Source organism: Argiope bruennichi, chromosome 5 (genome assembly GCF_947563725.1).
Source record: "Argiope bruennichi chromosome 5, qqArgBrue1.1, whole genome shotgun sequence".
Lineage (NCBI taxonomy): Eukaryota > Metazoa > Arthropoda > Arachnida > Araneae > Araneidae > Argiope > Argiope bruennichi.
The window spans coordinates 52,154,830-52,172,667 of NC_079155.1; the positions used below are offsets into that span (position 1 = coordinate 52,154,830).

The window sequence follows — 17,838 nt, forward strand, 5'->3', positions numbered from 1 at the left end:
ATTTGGGTTTAGGGTCAAGTTTTCTGTTTCAACAAGATAATGACCCGAAACATAAACTAAAATAGTTAAGCTATGGTTGTTGTATAATTGTAAAATGCAATTGCACACCCCCACAATTAGGAAAATCAGTTCAAAAACACGATATTAGGGGCAAGGAACACTTAAAAAGAGTATTACAAGAAGAATGGTCGAAAATACCCGGCGAAACAACTCAAACTCTTGTCAACTCAATGCCACACCGTTTACAAGCTGTTCTAAATGTAAAAGGATATGCAACAAAATATTAATTAATCTTTTTTTGTTGACAGATTTTGCTAGATGTATACTCAATTTTGCGGCTTTGGAATTTGTAACTTTGACATAAAAATTACTGTAATAAAAATATTATTGATTTCTCCGTTTTGTTTTTTAGCCTAATACTTTTGTTAATGTATGTTTTGTCGTTCTTATAAATATTAGCCATAAATAGGAATGTTAAGATCAAAAAGAATAACATTAAAGAAGAAAGACTATAGTGTATACTGAATTTTGGCAGCCACTGTATATCTGCAAATAGTAGGCTGTCGGGGGGGGGGCTCACATCCGCACTATCATTCAATATTCATAAACAACAGAAGACATTTTCAAAAAATACATGCAATAAAACAAAAAGTTCTAGTATAATTTTTGATATTATACATGAAATTAAAATGCATTAATTATATAAATAAAAATGAAACTCATAAATTTTTTGTATGCTATACAAATGCAAACAACTAAATAGATTTTCCTCAAACTTTAATCACAAATATTATGAAATTTGAAGAAAGGTTTTATTAGTGAAGGTTTAAAGACCATTAATGAAACCGTTAATTTTTTATTAGTTAAAATTATGTTTCCATACAGAGGCCAATAAATTTATCTTTAATTGTGTCATTCCAGTTTAATGAGGACGTTGTAGATGATTCAAAAATTTTTGCTTATTTGCCAATGAGACACAACTAATTAAATTTTGTATAATACTTTAAACATTGTCTTAACATTTTGAAAAAATAGCGTTTTGACATTTTAAAAATTCATTTGGTATTGTCTATAATTTTTCTAATACCCTATAAGATTTAAAATTTTTTGGTGCAAATAATAATTTGAATCTTTCCTTCTTAGTTCTCAACAATGGAAGAAAATCCCGCAAAGAAATATAAAAGAAAAAAAAATTACCAAAATTTAAGATAAAAATGTGTACAGTATTAAGTTGATATTTTAAAAAGACAACTTTTCAAAATTTGAAATGGTGTAAGAATAAGTTTTGTGCAATTATAGAAAAATTTGATAGAAAACTGAGTGCTCGTGACATTCCTGTCCTTGTACAGAACTATTTGTTTATTTGGTTAAAAAGAGTACAGAAAATTTAATGGAGTACAGTACTTGCTTTTCTTTCTCTCACATACTTTTCCTGAGAGCTTACATTGTCTTCCGTGTAAAAGGCCCACTTGGCATCAGGGAAGCTGGCAAGCTTCCCAGTCCGCCACTACTTAAAGAAGTAACATAAACACGTTAATATTTTTCCCTCATGGAGCTACTAGCTTTCTAAGACTGGCGTCCAGATATCAAAATCCTCCAGTCTTCTTGTCCCCGGTAACTAATATCTGATGCGTTTTTATCCATAGTCTGAATCACCGACATCTGACTTTAAAGATACAATAAATGCAAATAAATCTTCACAACATCCCTTTAGATTTACCCCATTGTCCTCTCAGCCTAATAGCATTTTAAACATTCATCGAATGCAAAAAACAATGTAATGAAATCAAATATTACTACGAAATGTATCAGGTTTGGTTTAGTTATATTAACGTCCCGTTTTTAAAGCAACTCTAGAGCTATTTTGAACTATATCAGGAAGAACAGTTTGCACGAGATAATCTTTCTTCCGTTAGTACGCACACTGCATACATACATGCAAGCAACAGGTGCGAATCGGAGTTGATTCTGTAATCGCTAATATCTAAAGTTTAGAAATTTTATATAGAGTTTAAAGCTATCGAATTATAATGGGACAGCCATACGATGAAAATTTCGTTCAAATTCTCCCACTTAACAATAGAAGAGAGGCAATAGATTTCTATATATATACCAGGCGGCAATCTTAGGACATTCTAGGGAAGCAAGAAATGAGTGTGTGCTGATTTCTTTGAGAAAATGAAATGAAGGGATCGTTTACCTTGCACTTATTTTACCTTTGCAAAGTTGCACTGATTAGTATGTTTTAGATACACGTATTCTCGCTACGCAATTGTCATAATCCATCTGATAACAGCATTTTATTTATATTATTTTTCTTTCTCTGAATCGCTTGAAATATAAGCAATTCTTTAAACGCGCATAATTCCTTTCAAGAACTATAAAGTTTTTTAACTTTCAATTTCCTGCAACTTCTACGTAAAATCTCTTTTCAGCTGCGGTTACGGTAAATATCACACTGACTGAGTACGTGATTGAGCAGCCGATAACATTTGGCTGACGTGCCTCCGTGGCGCAATCGGCTAGCGCGTTCGGCTGTTAACCGAAAGGTTGGTGGTTCGAGCCCACCCGGGGGCGAGCATTTTATATTGCAGGGGAGGGTTGTAACTTTGTGTTGTGAAACACAATTCTAAAAAAAATGCTGTACAAAAATCCTCAGCAATTTTTGCATTTGCTTTTTTTGTGTGTGTGTGGTGGTGGTGGGGGGGGGGGTGTATAAATAATATGCTTACAGGGAAATAGTTTTCACGATTTTGTATCTTGTAAAAGAGAAATTTAAAAAGTGCATACTCAGAAAATGTTAATTGTAGATACGCTGATTGTTGTTACTATTTTTTTTTTAAATATATGCAAAACAAAAAAAATTTGAAGTTACTTCTTCCATGAATAAGTTAAAATAAATAACCAATTTCGCTTGATTCATGCTTATGGCTTTATAAATATCTGTCGCTAAAAACCACTTTTCTTTATATATATATATATATATATATATATATATATATATATATATATATATATATATATATATATATATATATATATATATATATATATATATATATATATATATATATAATATAATATATATATAAAATTCTCGTGTCACAGTTTTCGTTGCCATACTCCTCCGAAACGGCTTGACCGATTTTGATGAAATTTTTTGTGCTTATCCGGTATCTATGAGAATCGGCCAACATCTATTTTTCATCCCCCTAAATGTTAGGGGTAGTCAATTATTAATTAAAAACTAACTTTCCCGCCAAAAAAATCTTCCATTTTCCCACCGCCAACTTTTCCGCCAAAAAAATCTTCAATTTTCCCCAACGCCAAATGATTTAGGCTTTAGTTCTTTTTTTCTCCCAACAGTAATGAGGCTAGGGTTAAGATTTTTCGGCGGATTATTTCAAACGATTCTGTTTATTTTCTTAATGTTTTATGCATTTAAAATTAAACATTGTTAATTAATCCATGTTTCAGATTCATTCTGAAGTACTTTTGAATTAAAATAGCACAGAATAAAGGAAATTAAAAATGTCTAATCTTCATAGCGTTACCCCAACTGGCGTAGAAAAATTCACGCATTTGCGTTACGTAAAAGGCGAAGAAAATTCACGCATGCGCACTGTGTTCTGATCGTTGGCATGGCAACCATTATCAACGGACGATTTAAATTACTTTTAGGTTAGTTGTATGCTTTTGTAAGTAAATTGTATTTATGTTATATATTTTTTGTATATGCTTATAGTTTTAAGTACATCGTTTTTTAAGTAGTTTTTTTTAACCTGTTTACAATGATTTAAATTATTTTTAGGTTAGTTGCATGCTTTTGTAATTAAATTGTATTTATGTTAGTTATATATATATTTTTTATATATGCTTATAGTTTTAAGTACGTCGTTTTTTAAGTAGTTTTTTTTAACCTGTTTTCAATGATTTAAATTATTTTTAGGTTAGTTGCATGCTTTTGTAATTAAATTGTATTTATGTTAGTTATATATATATTTTTATATATGCTTATAGTTTTAAGTACATCGTTTTTTAAGTAGTTTTTTTAAACCTGTTTTCGACAGATTATTTTAAACGATTCATTTTATTTTCTGAGTGTTTGATGCATTTAAAATGAAACATTGTTAATGAATCGATCCATTCATGATGAATCTGAGAAAATTTTGTTGACAAATGCTTGAGATATTACATAAATTAAGAAAGATATTCTTTAGTGCCCATAAAGTTTAAACGCTCAGTGACTCTATTATCAGTAATCATATTATTAAAAAAATGCTTTGTTTCAGTAAAAAATATTGTTATATTAATTGCAGATTAATCCTTTACACTTTAATTTAAAGCATAAATTCTACGAGGGGTAACAGAAAATTAGAGAGATACATATCACGTTATGACTGAAGGCCTTTATAATATTATGAGTGAATTATATGACTATCAAAATTTGAAGTTTTAAAATATTTTGCTGAAGAAGTTGGAATTGCATAAAATATTTAATTATTAAAATTTTAACGAACACTAAGATTGGCGAACCGGCTGGTCGCCAAAGGCGGCTAGTATATATATATATATATATATATATATATATATATATATATGCATAATTTTTTTCTATAAAAATGATAGAAGCAGAAAATCAAGAACCATAGTTTTTTCCTACTACATTTTATTTCATCGTGATTTTTTTTATTGATTTACGTTCCATTTTTATAATATCATTAAAAATAATTATAAATTGATAAATGCGTACAATCTGAAATTTATCATTTTAATGTAAGTATTGTTAAACAAAAAGAAAATGAAATGCTTCAATCCAAATTTGCAGTAACTTGTTGAAAATAATCTAGATTGCGAAACAATTCAATTTTTTCGAAAGCATAAAGGCTTTAATAATTTTTATATTCTTTTATATATAATATAGAAAAAATTAGCAAAGAAATTCGAATTTGCGGTTTTGATGAATCTCCTCGTTTTAAATATAACAGAGTTTGAAAGACATTTTTCGAAAATGTCATTCTGTCTGTGACAAAGTTAACTCAAAATCGGTTTGAGCTAGACGGATGAAATTTTGTATCTTCTCTTTATACCAAATGTGTAGTTTTCTTTCAAATTTTGAGCAAGAGCCGTTTCGAGGGAGTCTGTCTATCCAGCTATTCGAATATAAGTTAACACGATAATTACAAAATGAAGAAAGCTAGATAGATAAAATTCGTTACACAGATTTGACTTCCATAGTTAGACACTTATCAAAATTTGAATCAAATCGGATCGTCTGTTTTTCTGTATTTTTAGAAACATGTAAAACACTATAACTCAAAAACACAATGACTTAAATATTCCAATCGTTTGGGGAAACCTTGTCTAAAACACAAATTCGATTTTTGAATACTATAAACCGCATGCCAGTGATTAATCGCCAAAGATGATTCCGTAAAATTTCTAAATTCACGCCAAAGGTTAATATTTCATAATTATTGTACGTTAGCGTGAAGAAAAATGTTCTCTGGGATAACACCTTTATTAGAGAGATTATGCGAGAAAGTTTAGGAGTGATCGCTCCAGTTGATTTTACAGTAAAAGTAAGTTCAATCACTTTATTTATGTTAACGTCCCATTTTGAAAAGATATTTTTTATGTTTTGCGACGGATCTCGTAATTTTTAACTGCAGTCGGATGACGGTGCGTCGCTCTTTCCAATAAATCGCACGGCTTCATTTGCAGGGTATTTAGCGCCCACAGATTTGTCGGGAGCTTGACTTGCTTACGTGGTGGTTCTTCGGTGTATTCGGATTTCGAGCCTGAAATCTTCTGGCCTGAGACCCAGATCTTATCATTAGGCCACCGCAGCCGTTACATATTTTATAAATATTAATTATTATTCTCATTATATGATTATTTTTAGAGATAAGTATAGAACTGCATTAAATTACAATATTTTTAAATTCAGAGAGTCATATTTTGTCATTTTTATTATTCGATTGAAAAGTTATGTTGATTCCATAAACTCATTACGATTTCTTGAGGATTCCTTGCTTAATCAAAATTAAAATATATCCCCCAAAAAGTAACATCTAATTAAATAGAATAGATAAAATTATTCGGTTGAAAATTAATTTATCTTATTAGTTTCTGATGTCCTGTTTATAAGATAGTTGCATTTAACTTCTGCAGCTAAACCAATCCCATTCCATTCTTCCGTTCCCTCTTTTTTTTTTTTTTTTTTTTTTTGTCTAACAAGTCAATTTTATTTTTCGATTTGTCTAACAAGCATTTTCATGTTCCAACTCAGGCTTCGACTGGGATTTATCATCCATTAGTTATGGATGAAGTCGCCTTTCAAAAGCATTCACCTTTCTAGATTTATTTTTGAAGTAATACAAGGCATTCGAAAGTAATCTTAAAGTGTTCATATTTTTTTATATATATATCAGAATTCTTTACTATATAATCAGTATGAAATACTACTATATAAGAAGGCTTTTCAAATGAAAGATTTTCGACCATAATTCCAAAGAAAAGAAATAATAACAAAAATTCCTATAAGAATGAATTTTTTTTTTCGCAGTTATCTTTGTCGTGGTATTTTTAATATAACTTTAGAGAATTTTATTAAAATCCAAGCCTTGAATTAATTGGGTCGTTAGTGGGCTAAACGGATCTTTTAATTTATTATTTTTATTCTTTTTTTAGCCAAGAGTGATAATTTTTGGTTTTGTAAAAAGATATATTGATTTTATTTTTTTATTAAATGTTTTAACATTGTTTTAGTTGGGGCGGGGGGATTCCGCAAAAGTAGTGTTATTCAGTTGATTGTGCAACCGATTGCAAAGGTCCATTAAAAATGGTATACATGATCGGCCTAAAATTCAAATTCTAATAACGTTGGTGCCAAGGTAATTCATTTCAAGTTTTAATTAGATAGCACATTTTATTTTGGACATTTATTGTTATTTCCATCCATATAAGAGCAGAAAATAAATTTGCAAATCCAAGGCGGAATGACATATGAGTTATATTTACGTGTCCATGGAAAAAGGACCTGTAAGATACATATATATGTCCTAGGAAAATGGAAATTTGAGACATACTTTCATGACTAAAGAGGCTAATTAGGTAAGATGCATATGAATATCTAAAGAATTTGGATAAATTAATTACTATTGTAACTTAAATGCAATTTAATAATCATAAATGCGGCGCTTAAGTGAAATACTTCATTTTAGTGCAAAGAGTTAAAAGTTAAATAAGCGCTAAAGTATTTTGTTTCCCCTGCACCCACCCCAAATGCTTCCTGGGGTATCTGATGCTCCCTCATCGCTACGCCACTCGATTCCAGTGAAACAAAGCAAGAGAAATAATGCAGGACCCTGCAACTCATTGCTTGGAAGCAACTTCCCATCGTCCGTAGTGTGCAGCATTCCAAGCTGATCGCGAGAGGGCCGGGCCGCTGGAATGTAGGCGAACCCCCGGGGGAAAGAATGTCGCGTCGGCCGGCCAAACCGCTCCTCGTTCACTCGTGGCTCGCCATGCCCACGGAGCGCTGCTGCCAAAGAGGTAAGTGTGTGCGCCCCTTCTTTTCCCGATGCCGCCCCGGCATGTCTTGCCTTTTGTTTTGCTATGCTTCAGCTTTATAGTACGTAGTATACCGCCGCTTTTGTGAGCATGCGTCATTGGAAGGGGAGCCTCCGTGGCGGGAAATTTCCATTTTCAACTAATTCTTCCTTGTGGCGGGAAAGAGTAGGGAGTTGTGTTGGATGAGGAAAATATCTATAGTCAAAGACAAATCAAGTTGTCGGTTCGGGTAAATCTACGGCGCTTATCGATATTTCAAGTTCTGAATTAAATTATGTATTTAAAAGTAAATGGTATTTTTTATTAAAATTTGAGTTGAATCTCTAGGAATGATATTCTATATTTGAAAAAAAAAATCATTTAATACGAAAGTTTTTTTATTTTCACTTTGATACTATAACTCGTTCAAATACATTTTATTGAAAGTCGTTCATGTTTATTATTTCTTGCGGACTGTCAGTTTGAATGATCATTGGCTGTAAATAGATTTTGGCATGAAGGAATGAAAAAAAAATATAACATGAAAGCTTTGTGATTCACGATATTTTTTATTTATTTTGCATATATATTCCTTTGCATGTTTATTCGTTTGAAAACAAAATTATTAATAATAAAAACTTTTAATCGAAATACACCTGAATATCTTTCCCCCTTTAACTGTTTTGCTTTCTCCACTATCCTATTATTCGATATTTTCTTTCTGAAAACTGTATTGTCATATTGATGTAATTAAGAGTCCATTGAATATCGAAGATGATTATGGATGCCACATCAGTTGTGTATGGAATATAATTTTTATTAATTTTAGCTTATAAATTCAACATTACGATTAAAATACTTGCACAAGTAAATCATTAGAACTGCAACTATTGCAACTGCAACTTCCATTGAATATCGAAGATGATTATGGATGCCACATCAGTTGTGTATGGAATATAATTTTTATTAATTTTAGCTTATAAATTCAACATTACGATTAAAATACTTGCACAAGTAAATCATTAGAACTGCAACTAATATGATTTTCGATAAATATTATAAATTTTCCATACTGCATCATTTTTTACATGTGCAGAATATATTCAAATATTATTAGTATGCAATTTATTAAAATACCATCTACTTATCTTAGAATATTGATTTATAAATTATAGAGTTACTTGCAGTTATTTTCATATAAAATGAAACATTTGGATGTGATAAATTTTGTTTTTGAAATAGTTTTCCATAATATTTATCATGAGTCTTATATTGTTAATTTGTTTGCTATTAAATAAATAATCTGTGTTGTGCCTTGATGAGTTTTTTTTTTTTTTTTGTGCTATAGCACTCGGATGATAAGCTTTAAAGAAAATACATTCATTTTTACCTATCTTTAAAAAGTTTTTTATTTGTTTATTATTATCGACTTATTGCGCATGTAAAACAAATTACTTATATTTAAATACAACATAATGTTATACCAAGAGCGCTTAACAAAAGTATGCGTTTGTTTGCTATTGAATAATTGATCTGCTATGTAATGATCATTTTTTTTTCTATTTTAATTCAATGGTCTTCAACTATTTTCACGATTTGGTTCTCTCTTTTTCAGTTTTTTTTTCAGGCAAATTGTGTGTTTATTATTTAAAAATTCTTGGAAATAATAATAACTTTTATGTGTTTTTAGTATTAAAAGAAAGGATCTATCGTTTGGAAGACTTGATAATTCAAAATATAAATAAAGGATTTAATTTTAAAATATATTTAAAATAGAAAATATTTCATAAATATTTTCCGAATATACATCAAATCTAAGTTTATTGTTTTAAACAATATGTATTTGATTACAGTTGTGTTACAAAGAAGAGTTAACGTCAGTATTATTGTTTAAGTTTTTGTAACCGAAACAATATTTATTTTTTCGCAGTCAGCCTCAGCAGTGCATGAGGAACCCCATATAAAAAACTTTTACAGAAAGTCTTAATCTTGTTTTTTTATGAGGTGTTAAGAGAAAATGTGGAAGGAAATACGAAAGAATAAGTTCTTCCTATAATATTTGGTCTTCAAGCAAATAATTTTGGAGGGCAAATTTTATTTCGGTGGATTTGTTCATAATTCAATCGTATTTCTTTCAGAAAATGTGTTGGAAATGCTAAAATATTCCGTAGCCATTTCATGGATTTTCGCTAACATTCAAGTATGTTAAAAGCATGAAATTTGTTCATCTCAATTTAATTCGTTCATCTTGAACCTTTTCGAATCTCACCCAAAATGATTATAATTTTACTGAAGTCTTACTTATTACTGAATTACTTATTACTGAAGTCTTACTTATTTCCAGAAATTTTGCTTTGAAAGTTTTGTCACTTTGGCATCTGCTATTTGTTTTTATATCGAGCTTGAAACTTTTGTTATAATGATTTTAGTGACATTATTTCAATCAGTTGTCATTCTGCCAATACCTAACTTACATCTGGAGTAAGGTTGTCTTGGATGAAAGTGTCGTCTCATGTGTGGTACTCATCATCAGAGCCTGACTAAGGCAGGGGCATACGGGGCAGTTGCCTCGGGCTCCCACATCAGAAGGGGGCCCCAAATCGAATAGAAAGTTTATTTTATGTTTCCTTCTTTAATGAACTTTTTAAAAATAAAATATAAGTACAGTGTAAAATCCATCAGTTTTATGTTAGCTTCTTCATTAATCTATCGTATGAATACACAAAATCTATATTTTATACTATAGTTTTAAGTTTAAATAGCATTTTGAATTAATTAACGAAAAATAATATAGACAAGTTCTATACACGGTTCTTCATTACTGAAGTAGTGAAGCAGAGGGGGCCCCCAAAGAAGTTTTTGCCTCTGCCCCCAATTAGGCTAAGTCGGGTCCTGCTCATCATCTGGTCTTTGTTCAATATTAAGAGGATTTTTTTACCCAAATTGGCCTTGTGTTACTTCAAAACAGAATATTAAAAATCCCGCACATAAAATTGCGGACAATATGGTATTGGTTAGAAGCGGAGAAATGATTAGCCGCGTGAAACATATTGATAGCACTTGAGCAAAATCACCAAAGTTACTTTGTTCAGTATTCTCCCTAAACGTTGGAAAAAAATCAGAGCAGAACCAGAAGTATAAGTGCTCTACCGAAGTGCCGTAATGTATTAAATCTGTTGATTACTTCTCCGACGTTTTACATGTTAATGACTTGTGCAACACATATTACTTGTTTTCATCAGTCTTTCATCTTTGCAATAAGTCTAAACTAAATGTTAGCCATTCACACTGCATCCTTTGCTTTTACTTTGCCTCATCCTTTGCTTATATTCAAGGTAAACAGCAGCAATGTTCTTAAAGGCGAGCTTTAATATTAATTTCTGATTGCTAGAAAACTTCAAGACTGGTTCAATGCAACCTCAAAGAAAATTAAAATCATTGCAACCACCAAAGAATAAGAAAGTCATATAATCAAGGTAAATGCCATGACATCATGTATTTTAAGTTTTTGAAATAGAAGCTTCCATAATTAATTCTGCGTGATGGCAGTGCGTAATTCTCCTGACGCTCTGTTTGCCAAACCCATTAGACACCTTGCCTTGGAATTTCCTTTTCAGTAAGTTGAAAGCTAAAATGCATTGAGGGTCAAGCATTTCAGTTCATTTTTTTATCTTCCCATCATAGATAGGCTCCGATGTGTCTGGCAGAATGAAAAAGACTAAAAATCCCATCGATTGATTCCCGTCGTTAATCGTCTACGTTTCCGTTCGAAGCCCAGAATTTTGTTTTATGCCTGCTGGGTTCACTCGGTCGAATCACGTGATGGTCCCACCCTTTCCTCGACGCGACTCCGGACTGTGTGCTCTAGTAGATGGGAAAAATGACCGATTTGTGAAAAACAGGGCTAGCTCTAAAGTATTCGGCAGTCTGTGAACATTATTTTGGCGCCCACTCCCATTATCATCGTATATTGGTACATATGTCTAAATCTCATTAGAATAAAAAAAGACAAGTATTTTTTTTCAATGTAATATGTTAAAATGCAGAAGATTTTAAATAAAATAAAATATTATGGGGTTAAAAATGGAAGATGGAGCACTAATTATTAGAAAGTCAGAATTTTAAATAGGTAAAGTAGACAAATTTCTAAGGGTTCCGGGCCTTTGAGACTTTTTTTTGAGGGGGGGGGCGTAGTTTGAAGACAGTTCAGTTTGGTGCTTTCATTTTATTATAAAAGCCGTTCAATCAAACCTATCCAAATTGAAATGAAATGCTGCTTTAATTGATTTTGGAACTTTTTCATCCTAATTAATTACCATTTGCAAGTTTCATATTATGTTATTTTATTATTCTAAAAAAATGTGCTGTTTTATAACTTACAAAAGTGTCCAATGTTATTAAATTTTATTTAGATTGTGAGAAAAAGTTTTTACTATTTTGTTTAAAATCCCTTTTAGATAGTTTAAAATCCCATTTTTTAAAAAGTTGTGTCCAGATCCAACTTTTTAGAAAATTACCTGCAAGCAAATATTTTGCTATTTAAGTTTGTCAAAATTTGCTACTTAAACCTACTTGTATAAAAATTAAACAAAAATCGACAAAAAAAAAAATGTTTTGAAAATTTGAAAGAGAAAGGAGTCCCCGAGATTTTGCATTGCCTAAGGGCTAATAGAGGGTTTAATCTGGCCCTGCATGCTCTAAGCTTGCTACATCCTACGAAATTAAATAGGAGAATTCAGCATAAGAAATCGGGGTATTGAATTTGTTCATCTGAAGATGTGAGGGACTTGATTCTCCACGAATGATGTTGATGGGATCGGCCCATCCTTCGCAGAAATCTACTGAAACATAATGTAAAAGAAAAGAGAATAGTTCTCTGTCGCATTCAGTTCCAATGTTTTCTTTCAGTTTTCCATTTTTTTTTTTCATTCCAGCCATCTAACGGGCACGAATTTCCAAATTTATGATTAGGAATTGACGCTGTACATGCTGCATAGCCTGCACACTCCTGAAGTCAGTCCTGGTGAAAAAATTGCATCAGTAATTTATATTTTACAACAGTCATATTATTTAAAGTCTACAAGGATTCTAAAAGCACTCACACTCATATATTAATATATTGCTTAATTTGAGTAACGAAATAGTGAAGGAATTTTCAAAACTTAATTCGGAAGAAAGTGAAGTTTGGTTAGTGCGAAGAAAGATTTTGAGTCCACTCATCCAAACATATATTCTTATTCGCGTTCGGTTTCTATATGTGAAGATACCTGAATTATAGCGTGATAGTTGTATTCAGCGAGTTGAAAGTAACAATTGAAAGATAATAGTCTTATCCTCAATTAATTTGCTGAATGATATTTGTAATCACATCAACGACTGGTAACAGTTCCTATTCAATCGTGATAAATTTTTCAATTTCTTCCTACAATCCACAAGATTCTATGTAGATAGTATGAATTAATTTCAGTTATGGAATGTTGATGCACGCTATTAATTTTTTATGTAATTTTTATTTACAAGCAGTTATATGCAATCCATTAAGAATTTTTGTAAGTTAATTGTTGTAAGAATTCCATAAAAAAAATGTAACTTTAATTAAAATTTATCGTTTTGCTTAATAATTGTATATCAAATTTCAGTAGAAGTCTAGTGCATTTTCGATTTGAAGGTGAAGTTTTGTTAAGTTCTGATTTAAACATTTTTAAAACATATCAGCCAGTTTCGGAACTGCCCAATTTCCTCATGTGGAGTTAGTTTGACATGATACTAATATTAATACTATTTGTAAATTGCGATATTCATACTATGTGCATGTTGAAAAGATTGGACAAAATGCTCTACAATACAGACCTCCTGACCAAGTGCAACCAAATTAGGCATGTAGTTATTTCTTAGCTGTAGGTGTTCTATAGGATGGACGAAAAGAAAAAATAAAATATTAATTAATAATAATCTTAAAAAGTGATTAAAATTAATTATATGTAAAATTTTAATGAAATATTTCAAATCAAATTAGTTTTCTGGCAAATTTTATTTCAATGCATTGAAACAGAATCATTCATTATCACCTCATTGGTATTTATTATCTCCCCGTGTTAGGCGAAACCTAATTCTACCGAAGTCCACCATATATGCTGATATGATACTCATTAAATTTGACTTTGAGAGTTAAAGTTCTTTCCTCTAGTATGACTGACAAATTTGGAGGAGAACTCCTGATAAAAGTCTGTTCTCATCATAAATTTATGAAGTACATTCCAAAATTGTGTTACTTCAAAATAGGATGTTAGGACAGAATGTGTGTGAGAGCGCTGGATAAACTTTAAGATTGAGAAGATTTATAAAAACTATTTTTGCGATTTAACATGGGGCGTAAACGTAAAGGTTGGCCGCTAGTGGGAATTCTTTGCAAGTTGATTATGTAAAAATAAGTATTAACCAAACAAAAGGTCTAACATGTGATTAATAGAACACAAATTTACAATAATACAAACCATAGCATGAATAACAACTTGTAGAATATTTATAGTTTCGAATAATTCCGTCGTCGTCATTTAGTATTTATTTCCCTCAATAATTCCATGAAACCTCTGGTTCCCAGCCCCTCTCTGTCATTGACTGGACCTTAAAGGTACTGATAGTGGGCATTATGTGAATTACGAATTTAATACCTTCGTTCTGGAGGACTGGAGGAAATTAATTTAATATTAATTGTTTCGTTTAATGAGATTACTGTCTCTCATTTTGAAGGTGTACAAGGTATATTAAGGTTTGTTTGCACTCAGTCAGTTATAAGATTCTATTAACTCACACATGCGCTGAGAGAGCGGAGAAGTATTTGCTGCTGTATAGCTTATGCGCATGCGTGGTTTTACTGGATGGTTTGTAGCTGGATGAGTGTAAACCTACCTTTAAGGACGAACTTCAACTGCGATCAGATAACGAAGGCGATAGATAGGCCAGTATTTCCTTTTCTAGACTTTTACTCCACACCAACGGGAGGATGGAGGAGGATGGGAGCGGAATTGAATACCAGGCACGCGTTCTTGGCAAACCATTTGTGGAATCGTGTCTTGAACTCGTAACCAAGACCTTGCCGCTAGACCTAAGAGGCTTCGTTTCTCTTTTGGAAACAAAAAACTCTTAATGAAATTGCTATCATATTTGTTGGATCAGAGGACAAGATTAAGTGGAATGTTCGCAATTGCGACGACGTAAAATATATTTATTCCATAATTTTTGAATGGTTCATAGGAGTCATGTTTATTCTTTATTGAATACGCTATTAAACTCGTACAAAATAATAGATAACATTTTATAAATGTATATGTTCAGGCAACATGCTATTATATATATGCATATACATTATTCTTTTAATTTTATTAATTTTCTCCATCGTGACCTTCCCACGATAGATTTGCGGTTTGCGGTTAGCGCAAAAAAATTTGAATTGGAGAGAAAGTTATTGAAGAGAGAATATATTGTGTTCATTCGAGCAGTTCATTATAAGAAAATAATAATTATGAAAGAAAAAAAAAAGAATGTGAGTGAAAACACTTTTTCTTAGAAGTAATTTACAAAAAATTCGATTTAAATGAGGGAAAAAAAATGATTGGAACGTATTTTATCTTACTTTCCTGCTTGAAGATTGTTCTAGAATAAAAATATTGTTTATGGAAAGAAATGATCTACTCAGTATTAATAACATACCTAAACCTTAGTTTCATTTCTTGACGCACTGGATGAAACGAACATATAAACATTTTAAGAGGAAGCTCTCTGATTAAGCGGGAAAAATATTCTCAATGTATAAAGTTGATCGATTTTACGCATGAAATACATCTTTCACAGATGAAGTATTATGAAAAGTTACAACATTCTTTCATACGGAAAATGGAGAAATAGTTTAACATCATGTATCTATATCGGAATTTTTTTTCATTGCTATTATCTTGTATTTGATACTCAAGAATTTGAAGTTTTTTTGCATGGTTGAAGTGTAATGTATGAGTCATTTTTTTTTTTTAAATTGGATTTCGAAGACTTGATAACAAATGGTTTCAAGCCTAATTTGCTCCTTGCGGTGAAGGGAGAAAAAGGGAAGCCAAGAAAAACAAAAATGAATATTACTATTGGAAATTTTTTGAGTTTGGAAAACTTCACCTTTAAAGATGTTTAGGAATTGACGCACATTTAAATGCTTAAACTCTTATAATATTATTAACATAAAGGCTGTTGGAATTCGCATGTACGTTTAAGCAATTAGAAACCTGTTTTTGTTTCTCTAATTTACTTTCTATCTATTTCAAATGATATTATTCTTCAGTTATCGTTGACCTTTTTTAATAGTAAATCATTTTTACTCCTATTAATCATAGCAATATAAATCCATTTTTAATAATAAATTTGTGTGACCAATGTATTTTATCATTAAAGTTTATTGGTGACGAGGGTTAGAAAAAAATTAAGTAACATATCAGCAAGCGGAAGGGGGAGGGGAGGACAGATTTTGCTTCCCAACAATTTGAAGGGAGGGAGAGAACAAAATACTAGAATTCGCATTTTATTTTGTCACTATTAAAGCTTGATTTGTTTTTGCTGCATATTGCTGTCTTCAAGTAAGGGTGTGTGTGTATCACAAGTATGTGGATGAGAAGTTGTTCTTTATCGTTGGTAGATTTCATTGGATGTACAGTAATGGTGGTGTTGCCTGATTAATGAATCTATCATCAGTATTGGGATGACCTCCTTTTTAAGAAGGATTTTGTACATAGATCATAATGTGTGTGTGTGTGTGTGTTTTTTAGAGCTTAGTATTCGCACTGGGGTACTTAGGGCGTTCAGTTTCACTAAACGATGAGTGCCGGAGCGAGTATTTCATATAGTCTTTCATTAAATTAGTAAACATGCTATAAAATTTTCAGTACAATGTTGTTATCTAAGAAGTATTAATTAGATATTTATTTATTATTTCTCTTTTTGTATGTGCAGGGTGGGTTCCATCTCCACCAGTCTGATGCACCCTTGCCGGTGTGATCATGTCTTCGCCAGTTCCAGAGTTCCGAGAAGCACATCAATACTGGCAGCCCCTCCTCAACAATGACATCATCCGGCCCAAGCCCCGCCGCCTAGGAGACATGAGCAGCCCCACCTCCCAACACATGCAGAGAACTCCGAGCAGGGAACGGGTGTTCGGGGGCAGCCCCCTCAGGCCCTACGAGGGGGACGCCGAGGCCCCTGGGGGAAGAACACCCATCAAGGAAGTATTGGCATACTCTAAAGCGAAAGAAAAGTCTGCTCACAACTCCAGGTTTTATCATTTATTAACAGTAATTTTAAAATAGAATCAGTTTTCTAAAAGACCAACTTACCATAAATAAATTTTAGTATGAATCGAGTTTTTTTTATGAAGATTTTTTTCAATATTGATTATTCTAAATCTTCTAATAATTATTAAATATTCGAGAAAATTGTATCATGTTATGAAGCGATACTAAGAATAATATTGTTCCCTTTATGCCTAATGAGATTTGTGGTAAAATAATCACGGGCTTATAAAAATATTATATCAGTAATAAATTAACGCTTTTACTAGTCTTATTCATTGCGATTTAAATATATTTAATACTATCCGCCTTTGGCGACCAACCGGTTCGCCAATCTTAATGTTCGTTAAAATTTTAATAATTAAATATTTTATGCAATTCCTACTTTAATAGCTTCTTCATTAAAATATTTTAAAACTTCAAATTTCAATTCATTCATAATATTATAAAGGCCTTCAGTCATAACGTAATATGTATCTCTCTAATTTTCTGTTAGCTCCCGTAGAATTTATACTTTAATTTAAAGTGGAAAGGATTAATCTGCAATTAATATAATAATATTTTTTACTGAAACAAAGTATTTTTTTGTAATATGATTACTGAAAACAGTCACTGAGCGTTTAAACTTTATGGCCACTAAAGAATATCTTTCTTAATTTATGTAATATTTCAAGAATTTGTCAGCAAAATTTTCTCAGATTCATCATGACCAGATCGATTAATTAACAATGTTTAATTTTAAATGTATCAAACACTAAGAAAATAAAACGAATCGTCTAAAATAATCGGTTGAAACAAGTTTAAAAAAACTACTTAAAAAAACGATGGACTTAAAACTATAAGCATATACAAAAAAATATATAACTAACATAAATGCACTTTAATTACAAAAGCATGCAACTAATCTAAAAATAATTTAGATTAGTTGCATCCGTTGATAATGGTTGTCATGTCAACA

The 17,838-nt window shown here is 31.3% G+C and overlaps 1 protein-coding gene and 1 non-coding gene across 4 annotated transcripts in view; both read left to right on the top strand.

Annotated features, from left to right (window-relative positions):
* LOC129969043 (ankyrin repeat and BTB/POZ domain-containing protein 2-like) overlaps positions 1-17,838 on the top strand; it is a 136,226-nt gene that overhangs the window by 50,988 nt on the left and 67,400 nt on the right. For 2 of the 3 annotated variants that reach the window (XM_056083448.1, XM_056083450.1), the window contains exon 2: positions 16,546-16,864. In XM_056083448.1, coding sequence (XP_055939423.1) covers positions 16,593-16,864 — 272 coding nt within the window. In that variant the 5' untranslated portion in view covers positions 16,546-16,592. Of the gene's footprint in view, positions 1-7,416; positions 7,558-16,545; positions 16,865-17,838 lie in introns of those variants that run through there. The other variant, XM_056083449.1, reaches the window with a different exon arrangement.
* Trnan-guu (transfer RNA asparagine (anticodon GUU)) lies at positions 2,504-2,577 on the top strand. The gene has a single exon. It is a non-coding gene; the product is annotated as a tRNA-Asn (tRNA).